The sequence below is a fragment of the Phoca vitulina genome, unplaced genomic scaffold, assembly GCF_004348235.1.
Source record: "Phoca vitulina isolate PV1807 unplaced genomic scaffold, GSC_HSeal_1.0 scaffold84, whole genome shotgun sequence".
In the NCBI taxonomy this organism is placed as follows: domain Eukaryota; kingdom Metazoa; phylum Chordata; class Mammalia; order Carnivora; family Phocidae; genus Phoca; species Phoca vitulina.
The window spans coordinates 4,895,487-4,908,252 of NW_022589787.1; the positions used below are offsets into that span (position 1 = coordinate 4,895,487).

Sequence of the window (12,766 nt, forward strand, 5' to 3'; positions counted from 1 at the left end):
CTCCTGAGAATTCATCACCACAAAAGCTTGTCATTAGATTGGTTTTCAGCCTGAATTTATGCTACATTTGGCGTAAATTCCTTAAAGAATTTAATTTACAATGTCTTAGACTGGTAGTACCCCAGGGTTATAAATTCTCTTTTGACGAGTGATTTCAAACTAAGCCTTAAAGAATTTCTACATAAAATCTTCCAAGGAAAATGGTCAGCTCATAGTTGAAAGAAGATACCATCAGTGAGAGTCAGCAGAACCACAGTCCAATATTAAGTTTAGAGAAATAAAGCTGGAAGGTATCCCCCAAGGAATAAGAAAGTGCAAAATTACCCAAAGCAGGACTTCCAGGAATTAAAAAGATAGTAACTGAAATAAAAAACCCACATATATTTAACAGCAGATTATAAACAGGTGAAGAAGAGATTACAGAACGAGAAGATGGGTCTGAAGATATTCTCTAGCATACAGCACAGAAACACAAAGAAAAGAAGAAACATGAAAGAAGGTGTTAGAGATACAAAAGACAGACCCTTTGACTCAAACATCAATCAGAACTCACAGTTTCAGGTAGAGATCGCACAGAGAATATGAGAGAAGCAACACTGGGAAAAAAAAGTCTAAGAATTTACCAGAGTTATTGAAAATTCACTTCTCAAGAGCCAGAAAGCCCCCCTCTCCCATCCCTTATCACCTGGCAAAAACATAGTAAAATAAAAAAGGCAGAAAAAATAAAAATAAAAATATATCCTAGCAAAACTGTAGCTCACTAAAGAAAGATATTAAAAGCGGCCACAGAGAAAAGATTCATTACCTTCATTTGGGTAAAAATTAGTCTGACCGCTGACATCTCATTAGCAACAATGAAGGCCAAAAACCAGAAAAATTTAGCTTTTAACAGGAAGACTGAAAATAAGTCAACTGAAAATTTTATACTCTAGAACAGGGGTTAGCAAATTATGGCCCATGAGCCAAATCAGGCCCTACCATCTACTTTTGTAAATAAAGTTTTATTGGAACACAGACACATACATTCATTTACATATTGTTCACAGGCTGCTTATTGCAACAGAGACCATATGACCCATGTAGCTAAAAATACTACTGTGACCTTTACAGAAAATGTCTGCAACGCTTACTTTAGAAAAAGGACAAAATAAAGACATATTCAAGTAAACAAAAACAATCTGAGGATTAACCAACAAAAGACCCTCACTAAAGAAAACCGAAAATACATGCTTAAAGTAGAAGAAAAATGATTAAAGATGTAAGGTCTGAGACATAAGAAACAATGTGACAAAGATGTATACCACGTTGGGTAAATCTGGAAAAAAAACTTGGGTCTATATATAACAACAACAAAAATAATAACGCCTATCATTCCCTAATGGGTTTGCGCCAAAACACAGGATAACAAAAGATCAGTATTTGTATTATTTGGGAGGAGGACAGAAATACTAATTCACTTCAGATTTTACTAATGCATGTTAAAATAACCAGGAAACAACTAAAAGACACAGAATTCTCCAGAGAAGAGAAAGAGAAGGATATACTTCAACTCTTCTTAATGAGACTAGCACAATCTTGATACTCTTGGCAGGCAACTTCTGATGTGGTTCCCAGGGTCCCTGATTCCCACCCTGTGTAATCCCTTCTCCTTGAACATGGGCTACACCTAGTGACTCAATTCTAATGGACAGAACATGGCAACAGGAATGGACTGTCACTTTTGGATTAGGTCACATAAGACTGTGACTTGGAAAGAAAAAAAGAAGAAGAAGAATGTAGCAGGAGGGGAAGAATGAAGGGGGGGAAATCGGAGGGGGAGAAGAACCATGAGAGACAATGGACTCTGAAAAACAAACTGAGGGTTCTAGAGGGGAGGGGGGTGGGAGGATGGGTTAGCCTGGTGATGGGTATTGAGGAGGGCACGTTCTGCATGGAGCACTGGGTGTTATGCACAAACAATGAATCATGGAACACTATATCTAAAACTACCGATGTAATGTATGGGGATTAACATAACAATAAAAAAATTAAAAAAAAAAAAAAAAGACTGTGACTTGGTTTTGCTATCACTCTCTCTTGCCCCATCCCCCTTGCTTGTTCTGATGAAGCCAGCTGCACACGTGAGGTGGCAAAGAACTGAAGACAGCCTCGACCAACCACTCATGAGGAACTGAATCCTCAGTACAGCCTTGAGGCAACTGCAGCCTGGTGAGAGATCCTGGGAGGGAGGATCAAGCTAAGTCACCTCCAGAGTCCTGCCCCAGAGAAACTGCAAGTTAATAAATGTGTATTTAAGTTAATTGTTGTAAGTTAAACAGATAAATAATAGAGTATCAAAACCAAACAAGGAGTGTATAAGACAGGAACATTATAATGATTGCATTCATGATCTTGGAGCTCCCAAAAATCCCAAACAAGATATTCACAAACACAAACCAAAAAATAAAACAAATCTTGACCAAGTTGGGTTTCTCCAAAGAATGCAAGGGGTTTACTATAAGAAAACCAATTAATCCAATTCACTACATGAATCCACTAAAGGAGAATACATAAATAGAAATGGTTTTTTAAATGTAGAAGGAGAAAGAAATTTCCTTAATCTCATACAAAGCATCCACCAAAATCTCATAGTAAGTGTGTGAAATATTCAATCAGCGTTTGCTTTGCAGCCTGGATTAAGACAAGAACAAGCCCACGACTACCAACCCTGCTCAATATTATACCACAACTCCTACCCAGCACAATGAGCTTCCTTTCCTCCACACAAAAGGAAAAAAAATAAAAGAGAAATGAACTGAAAAGGAACAAAATTTACAGATGACTCTCTATAAAGACGATACAAGAAATCCTGACATATAGGATATGAAAAAAGTAGAAGGTCACCAGACATAAAGTCAATATATAAATATCAACCATTTCATCATACTAACAGCAATTAATTTTTTAAAAGAGCATTACAATAGCTAACAAAAAAGGAGTACTCTAAGGTATTATTGATATGCAAACAGTACACTTTTTTATGTATGCTGTATTTCAAAATAAAAACTACGAAGTTATAGAACACATTGAAGATCATACAGAAATATTTAGAATGGTGACTGCCTCCAGCACACCATGAGTACTATTAACCTTGAGATGTTTCAATATAGAATCCTTATACATACCGTGGACCCAACGATGCACTCTAGCCATAGCAGTCTCTTAGTTTTAATGTCAGTATGACACAGAAAATGTACCCTTACCTTTCCATCAGCTGTCACTGCAAAGAGAGTCTGTTCTCCTCCAATTAGCTGCACAGGCCTGAGAGTTGCAAGGGCTTCACATGGAGTGGGAACTTTAACTTTTGCACCTTCGATGCCCCCAAGCTGTCCCCTGTGATTATGCCCCCATCCATAAATTGTTCCGCTGCCACCAGCAGAAAGAGTCCAGTCATCTGGTCGCCTACAACAAACATTAAGTGAACAAATGACGTGGGAAAGAAGTGCACATGAAACACCTTTCTCCAGTATACAACATTATTCTTGGTTCTGATATAATAACCTGTTCATCCACTGCACAAGTTGTTCATCTTGCTCTCTTTTAAAAATGTCGTGGCTCTCATGGAGAACATCCATGTGTTCGCTGTCTGCCATTAACTCACGAATTTTCTTAGCCACCTAGACAACATTATTATGAGATTATCAATCAAACACTCATCTCTCAAAAATAAAAGAAATAAGATAAAAAAACAGGAATAATCCCCATCTAACAATCTGAGAGAATGCCAACATCAACATTGTGATTTTTATAGTTAATAAGCAAAACTAATATGATTATATCAAGTCTAAGATATTTGAAAATATCTAACATATCTTTATAATACCATTATATCTTTAGTTTACTAAAAATAAACTTTAACTGAAATTCACAGTATCTGTTTATTCATTTTCACCTGTGTGCTTTTTTCTTTATGGTACTCCTTTGTAAGAGAATGTTGCTCTGTCTCATAATATTGGCATCTTTTTATACAACAGCTGAAAAAGGAAAATGTTTTTACATTCCAAAAGTGATTTAAAAATAACATGCAATACCTCATCAAGAAAAAGACGTGGCAATGGTGTTCTTTTGTCCAGGGCCACAGCAACACGGGAGGCCATGCAGTACCTTCGGAACCAAGCCCACTTGTGCGTCTCAGCACAGCAGGGGAGAGTGTCTAGTTCCAGGTCACAAGCAAGAGCGACCAGTACCTGCAGCAACCAAAAATTAGTAACACAAGGAAGCTCAGAAATGCAGCTAACATTCCACTTCTCCAGTACTGCATACTAAAGACAGACACCATTATAGGGTTTCTGTGAGTCCTCATTCAGGAACTCCTTATTCCAGGCTGACTGCCATGTGCCAAGCAAGTATTTCACCATCACCAGTGATGTGGATTATTCCTACCCAGCCCTTAGTGATGCACCTGACACACAGGACCTCAGATCTGACAACTGCTACAATACTTGCTGGCTAAGTCAAGCATCTCAAAGTACACTAATACTTGGTTAAAGTATTAAGGGCTTAAGTCACATAGTCATTTCTGGACATTTTTCATATTCAACTTCAGCAATACCTGTATCTGTCCTCAAGGGGGCCTGAAATGCAATGCACTACACAGGACCACTCTTGGTGGCTCTCCTCATCACTTGAAAGCAAGTCAAGCATTACCTTAAAGAATGGGCTGTGGAGCAGCTGCTTGCCACCTCTTACAATAGGATCTTCATATTCAAACTGCCTTTGCAAAGCTTCTGGAAGGCCTTTTACCAAAGCAGCAAGAGCACTACCTGTAAAACTCTAAAAAAAACAACAAAATTATTTCCTTTGGATAGCAAAGCAATCCAAAATGTAGGGGAAGTAGGTGTTTTGTTTCTATGAGCCAAATGTTTTGTTTTGTTGGTACTATTTGCCCTAAAAAAAGGTGTATTGGTATTTTTCAAATAGGTTTGATGAACACTAAAATTAAAAATAAAAGCTTGAAAATTCACCTCAGAATGCTTGGTCTCGATTTCAGTATAGCCACTTGCAGGAAACCAGTCCCTTTCCGGCTCACAAAGTCCCATCTCCTAAGATGGTTAAGATCAAGCATCCTTTCAACAGTAACTACCTCATACAGCAAAAACAAAGGGATGTTGTGAGCCAGACTTGTTGCAAAGTCTAACAGACACAATCCTATGCTCACAGCCATTGACACATCTCTGTCTCCAAAAATCACAAGCCAGTCTGCACTCAGTATATGGAGCAACATAAAGGGGTCTGGATGGGACAAAGGTGGCCTTATTCTTATGTAGAATTTCTCAACTCTTCTCAGTGATTTAAAAGTTTAAATTATTTAAGCAACATTATATTCCCAAAGGTCAAACATCTAGAAACTGTAATTTAATGTTCCATACCAAAGTTCTTGCTTCCCCATCGTTATCTCCAAGTAGCCTGTTTATGTTAATTGATTGCCCAAATTCAGTTGTGAGCAGTTTCCTCAGTCTTTGAAGGGCCCACATTCTGTGACTGGCAGCTAAAATGAGCAGACAGAACGTATCAGAAGCTTGGCCATTTTTCCCACCAAGTACAACAGACAAGATAATCAAGGTGCTATTTACCTAAGGCACTCAGCTGTGCACAGGCTGCCAGCGACGCTGCGAGGCGAGGGACAATGCTTCTGTTTGAGGTGAGGTTGAGGCGGAAGTCTAACAGACATGTCACCAAGTCCATGGATGGACAGGAGAGCACACAGCGATCGGAAAGGAGGTCTTTAGGGCCTGAGAAATGAGCGCTGTAAATGTCCCTGTGTTGAACAGGATGAGGGCTATCCCACAAGGAGACCTACACAAATCTGAGCCAGTGGACGTTGTCTACCCGGACGCTGTGGTTACAGAGCTGCCATGGTCCTGCCACTGTCTGTGTCACAACTACACTCTGTACACTGACATTTTATCTGAAAATCAAACAGCTTAAGAAGTGCAACCAGCAGGGTGCCGGGGTGGCTCAGTCAGTTAAGTGTCTGCCTTCGGCTCAGGTCATGATCCCAGGCCTGGGTAGAGCCCTGTGTTGGGCTCTCTGCTAGCAGGGAGTCTATCTGTCCCTCTCCCGCTGCCCCAGCCCCCACTCTTGCTCTCTTTCTCTCTCTCAAATAAACAAATGAAATCTTTAAAACAAACAAACAAAAGAAGTGCAACCAGCAATAACTCCTTTCCCATTAGGTGATGGACTGCTAACACCCTAACCACTAGACTGCTGAGGTGGCTCTTTGGCAGTTCTGATCATCACTGCAGTGGGGCCTTGGGCAGGGCTGGCTCCCAACACATCAGGAGAAGGCAGACTATGAAGTACTAAATGAAAATGGTTTGTGTGTCCACCTTGCTTGAGTCATCAGGACTTGGATGCCGCCAGGCCCCCCCCCTTACCTGCAGCTGGCATGATGGGATAGACTGTGAAGCGCCAGCCCCACCCATTCACAGACCCATCACTGATGAACTTCCACTTCAACTCATCCCCTGGGATGCGCAGCTCACTGGACCAGTCAGACCATTCTCGGCCTAGTAGAGAAAAGTAGGCCCTGGGGTTGGGTTCTCTCCATCATGTGATCAACACAAACTTTTTTAGATACAAAGCAAAATCATCTACACTGTATCTGAAGAACAGCTGGCTCCTCCAACCCAAGTTCTCCCAAATTTGAGTTCATACTACTCCTAGTGAGTAACATTTAATACATACTGTCCTTCCATACACCCTATACCAAATACTAGGGAAACTGCGGACAGGTAGGCACTGCCTGATGGAAACACACATACATAACTACAATATAGTGTGAGAGGACAGCAAAGTCAGCCAGCACACACACCAGGTCAAGGGCTTATAGGGAAGTTTCCAGGGGAAGGTCTTATATGATGGCAGTTCCCCAGGAAACAGGATAAAGAGCCCCAGCTTTCCCCAGAGAGGGTACAATTTTACAAAAAACCTGAGCCCAGCCCTCACTGAATCAATTATCAACTGAGTCCCTGTAGGCAGCTTTCTCATACATCAACCTCTACCTTGCACAAGCCTGGTACTCCCACATGTCTTACAGCACTATCTCTAACTATCTGGGTGAAACTGGGCTTCCCAGACTGCCTGTGTCCCAAGGACCCAACAGGAAACCTGTAATCCCACCCATCACTGGTGAGGTGCAGAAACAACTAGTGTAATTATCTTACTGAAAGTATTAGAAAGAGGCAGATAAAACCTACTGTATTTTGCAGCAAAATAGCTTATTGTCCCATCCTTAAGTGTCACATAAGAATGAAGCAGTAGCATTCTGTTCAGTAAGTTAACAGTTCTATTTTATGAAGGCAAGCAGACAGCGTCCTGCTCAACCCTCCTTCACACCTGACCGCACGGAGACAATCCTGTTGACACCGTCCATGACTGTGAGAGGGTCGTGGCGCCTCTCTGTAGAGCACTGCCGGTCAAACTCCACCCTGAGTCCTTCCGCCCCTGGAGGTCAAATGAGCACAAAACACAGTGTTTACTCCCAACTGACGTACCACAGCCAAGGCCATAAGCCACAACACACCACACAGAAACAATGAGACTAAAATGATGTTTAACAGCTAATGAAAAGCAGAAAGGCAGAAAGAACTGACCTCAAAGACAAGAATCTAAGACTAACTGCCCCTTTCCCCTCACCCTGTCTCCCACAGAAGACTTCAACAGTGATGGAAAGGCCAAGAAGAAACTTCTGCTTGGCTAATTCATTTTATGCTCTCACTTCTGGGCAAATTTTCATTGGCAGACCAAGCTTTATTATTTCCCCCCACACACACACATTTAAAATGCCATTTGAAATATTCATCAAACGTTTAAGCTTCGATCTAGAGTCTTCTTTGGACAAATTAGCTTACAAAAGAATTAATGAAGGGCAGGACCTAGGTTATGGTAGAAAGAAGAGGTTAGCAAATCCTTCTTTCAAAGCAGCTATAAAAAACCACACAAAATTATAAAAGACAATGATCCCAGGGCTCTGAAAATAAAGGCAAACAACTAATTGAGAAGTGTTTATGAAAAAAACTGCCAAACATGGGTAGGGACAGTGAGTGTCTATGGTGTTCTTGCCTGGGTATGTTTTGTTTTTTAATTTTTTATTGTTATGTTAATCACCATACATTACATCATTAGTTTTTGATATAGTGTTCCATGATTCATTGTTTGCGTATAACACCCAGTGCTCCATGCAGAACTTGCCCTCTTTAATACCCATCACCAGGCTAACCCATCCTCCCACCCCCCTCCCCTCTAGAACCCTTAGTTCGTTTTTCAGAGTCCATCGTCTCTCATGGTTCATCTCCCCCTCCGATTTCCCCCCTTCATTCTTCCCCTCCTGCTATCTTCTTCTTTTTTTTTAACATATAATGTATTATTTGTTTCAGAGGTACAGGTCTGTGATTCAACAGTCTTGCACAATTCACAGCGCTCACCATAGCACATACCCTCCCCAATGTCTATCACCCAGCCACCCCATCCCTCCCACCCCCCACCACTCCAGCAACCCTCAGTTTCTTTCCTGAGATTAAGAATTCCTCATATCAGTGAGATCATATGATACATGTCTTTCTCTGATTGACTTATTTCGCTCAGCGTAACACCCTCCAGTTCCATCCCCATCATTGCAAATGGCAAGATTTCATTCCTTTTGATGGCTGCATAATATTCCATTGGATATATATTTTTATCCAAGCTGGAAGACAGTTCTACCAGGATGAGACTGCCTCCAGCAGAAGCTGACTGGTATAGAGTAGGAAGGAGAAAATGCATGCCAAGATCATTGCCAGTAAAAGGACCAACAAGAAAGCCTCCATCTCCACTGGCCTGAGAACAGTTTCACTAGATGTCAGATCTGAGAACTAGCTGGAAATTTAACAGGGAATCATAAAATACAGAGACCACAGAAGGGCTACTGAGGGCATCAGGGAGGCCTGGAAAAACTGGGATGCACACACACAGGAAAACTGCCAAGACACTGAATTCTATGCCCTCCCTGCTTCCATCCACATGTAGACCCATCAGCAGAAGGGGAGATCAGTAGGCTTGAGCATAAGCCAAGAAGATATAATATAAACCCTAGAAGTCAGGCTAGAAAACAGAAGAGTGAAGCCAAGACATCAGAGGCTGCATGCTATGGGGTAAACAGATTTCAGAGAGAATTCCAGGCATGATATAAAACAAGTACACAAAACAATCAAAATAACTATTATAAATCTTAAAAAAAAAAATCAGAAACCAGATGATACAATATATTATCTAGAATGTCTGTTTTTCAACAAAAATTATGAGACATGCAAAAACACTGAAAAGTGTGAGCCATACTCAGGAATAAAATCAGTCAATAAAAGTGGACTCTGATGGGCCAGATGCTAGATTTAGCAGACAACTTTTAAGAAATAAGTATGTTCAAAAATTAAAAAAAAAAAAAAAAACAGAAAAGATAACATAGGAAAACAAGATAACAACGATTTAACAAATATAGACTCTCAATAAAGAGAAACTATGAGGAAAGTACTAAAAAGAAATTTCTGAGTTCGCAAGTATAATAACCCCAAAATGAAAAATTCACTAGATGGGCAAAATGGCAGATTTAAAATGGCAGAGAAAAAGAATCAGTCAAATTGAAGACTGTATAATTTCCATCTTACTCTAACTGGAAGATAAGAGAAAAAAGATTGAGGAAAAATAAGCAAAGTCTCAAACACCTAGGAGACAACATCAAGGAATACAAACATATGAATAATGGCAATTTCCTCCCAAAAAAGAGGGAAGAGAAAAAAAAGGGACAGAAAAAGTAGTTAAACACATACAGCCAAACCCCCCAATTTGATGAAAAACAATCTACAGTTCCCAAAATTAATAAATCCCAAGTAAGATAAACAAAGAGATCCACACCCAGACACATTATACTGAAACTGTTGAAAACCAAAGACAAAGAGAAAATTATGAAAGCAGCAAGAGAGGAAAAAAAAAAAGACACATGACATCTAGGAGTACAAAATATCATTAATGGCTGACTTCTCCTGAGAAACAATGGAGGACAGAAACCAGTGAGATGACATGTTTAAAATAATATAAGAGAAAAAATCCTATCAACTAAGAATTCTATATCTAGCAAAACTATCCTTCAAAAAGTAAAGGCAAAATTAAAACATTCCCAGATAAACACATACTGATATGACATCAAATAGAAACATGAATCCATGGGAGGAAATAAAGAGCACTGGGAATGGGAAATACGTGTTTTAAAAGATAGGATAAGTTTTTTTTTTCTTTCCTAAATATTTCTGAAAGACAAAAGATTACATAAAGCAAAGCTTAGGAAGCTATATTCCATGGGCCACATTTGTCCCACCCCTGTTTTTACATAGCCTGTGAGCTAAAAATGGTTTGTATATTTTCAAATGGTTGGGAAAAAAATTCAAAATAATATTTTGTGACATATGGAAGTTTGCCAATCCCTGGCATAATGCAATAATTATTATACCATATACATCACATGTAACACATATAGTTACGGATCTGTTGCACAGCTCTGTCACATGTAAATGTAGTATGTATGACAATAATAGCAAGAAGGAGGGAAGAGGAAATAGAACCATGTTGGAGCAAAGTTGCTATATTTTACCAGAATTAAGGTATTAGCATGAAGTAGATTATGATAAATTCAAATACATATTTTAATCCCTAGAGCAAACACTAAAAAAAGTGGCTGAAAATCAACAGAATTAAAATGGTACATTAAAAAAATTTTAATACAAAAGAAACCACTAAAAGAAGAAGCAAAAAAGAGACAAGGCATAGGGAAAACACAGCAAGATGGCAGATGTAAATCCAACCAAAGCCATAATTACACTAGATATGGATGGCTTAAGCATCTCAATCAAAAGGCAGAGACTGCTGGATTTAAAAAAAAAAAAGAAAAAAAAGCAGGATCCAACTAAAAGGTGCATAACCAGAGACAAACCCTGGCTCAAAGTAAAAAGATGGAAAAAGGTCTAGCATGCAAAGAATAACCATAGGAGAAATGGACTGGCTATACTAATATTACACAAAATAGATTTTAAGGCAAGAAACGTTAATAGAGACAAAGAGGGATATTTCACATTGAAAAAAGAGTCAAACATCAGGAATATATAACAATTACAAAGGTATGCATATCTAACAACAAAGCTCCAAAACACATGAATGAAAAGCTGATAGAAATTAAAGAAGTAGACAAATCCACAATTAACAGCTAGAGATTTCAATACCGAATCTCAATAATTGACAGAATATGATAGAACAAGTGAACAGAAAATCAGTAAGACTACAGATTACAACAGGACTACCAACCATCTTAACCTTAGAGACAATTGCAAAACACTCCCCCTAACAAAGGAAGAATGCACATTCCTATTAAGCAAACATAAAACATTCTCTAGGATAGACCACATTCTATAAAACAAGTCTCAGCAAATTTAAAAGATCTGAAATCATTCAATATATGACTAACTACAATCATAACTATATAACTAAAATGGAATTAAATCAGAAATCACAAACAGAAAGAAATTTGGGAAATCCCCAAATACTTAACACTTCTAAATAATCCATGGTTCAAAGAGATCTCAAAAATGAAACCAGAAAGTATTTTAGGCTGAACAAAAAATGAAAACACAGCACTATCATAATTTATGTGGTACAGCCAAAGCAGTGGTTGGAAGGAAATCTGTTACTTCAAACGCTATTAAGAAAGGAGGTCTCTTCTGGTAAGCGCTGTGAATTGTGCAAGACTGTTGAATCTCAGATCTGTACCTCTGAAACAAATAATGCAATATATGTTAAGAAAGAAAAAAAGAAGAAGAAGAATGTAGCAGGAGGGGAAGAATGAAGGGGGGGAAATCGGAGGGGGAGAAGAACCATGAGAGACGATGGACTCTGAAAAACAAACTGAGGTTTCTAGAGGGGAGGGGGGTGGGAGAATGGGTTAGTATATTTTCAAATGGTTGGGAAAAACCATTTGAAATGTCCATCAGGGAAAGACAAATCAAAACTATAGTGATATATCACCTCACACCTGTCAAAATGGCTAACATCAAAAACACAAGAAACAGCAAGTATTGGTGAGGATGTGGACAAAAAGGAACCTTCTTACACTACTGGTGGAAATGTAAACTGGTGCAGCCACTCTGGAAAACAGAATGGAGGTTCCTCAAAAGTTAAAAATTGGGGCACCTGGGTGGCTCAGTCAGTTAAGCATCTGCCTTCAGCTCAGGTCATGATTCCAAGGTCCTGGAATCGAGCCCCACGTCAGGCTCCCTGCTCGGTGGGGGTGGGGCACTGGCTGCTTCTCCGGCTCCCCCGCTTGTGTTCCCTCTCTCGCTATTTCTCTCTCTCTCAAATAAATAAATAAAATCTTAAAAAAAAAAAAGTTAAAAACAGAGTTACCCTATGATCCAGTAATTGCACTATTGGGTATTTACCCCCAAAATATAAAAACACTAATTCAAAGGGATACATGCAGCCTGATGTTTATAACAGCATTATTTATAATAGCCAGGATATGGAAGCAGCCCAAGTATCCACTGATAGATGAATGGATGAAAATGTAGTATATATACACAATGGAATATTACTCAGCCATAAAAAAGAATGAAATCTTGCCATTGCAATAATGATGTGGATAGAGCTATAGAGTATAATGCTAAGTGAAACAAGTCAGTCGGAGAAAGACAAATACCATGACTGTACT

At 39.2% G+C, this 12,766-nt stretch overlaps 1 protein-coding gene across 5 annotated transcripts in view; it reads right to left on the bottom strand.

Annotated features, from left to right (window-relative positions):
- The window catches only part of LOC116626202 (E3 ubiquitin-protein ligase HERC2), a 219,770-nt gene that overhangs the window by 12,595 nt on the left and 194,409 nt on the right, over positions 1-12,766 (bottom strand). For all 5 annotated transcript variants that reach the window (XM_032395408.1, XM_032395407.1, XM_032395406.1 and 2 more), the window contains 8 exons: positions 7,378-7,485; positions 6,417-6,548; positions 5,613-5,771; positions 5,409-5,527; positions 4,687-4,812; positions 4,071-4,226; positions 3,541-3,656; positions 3,243-3,441 (listed from right to left, as the gene is read on the bottom strand). In XM_032395408.1, the coding sequence (XP_032251299.1) occupies positions 3,243-3,441; positions 3,541-3,656; positions 4,071-4,226; positions 4,687-4,812; positions 5,409-5,527; positions 5,613-5,771; positions 6,417-6,548; positions 7,378-7,485 (1,115 nt within the window). The remainder of the gene's footprint in view (positions 1-3,242; positions 3,442-3,540; positions 3,657-4,070; positions 4,227-4,686; positions 4,813-5,408; positions 5,528-5,612; positions 5,772-6,416; positions 6,549-7,377; positions 7,486-12,766) is intronic.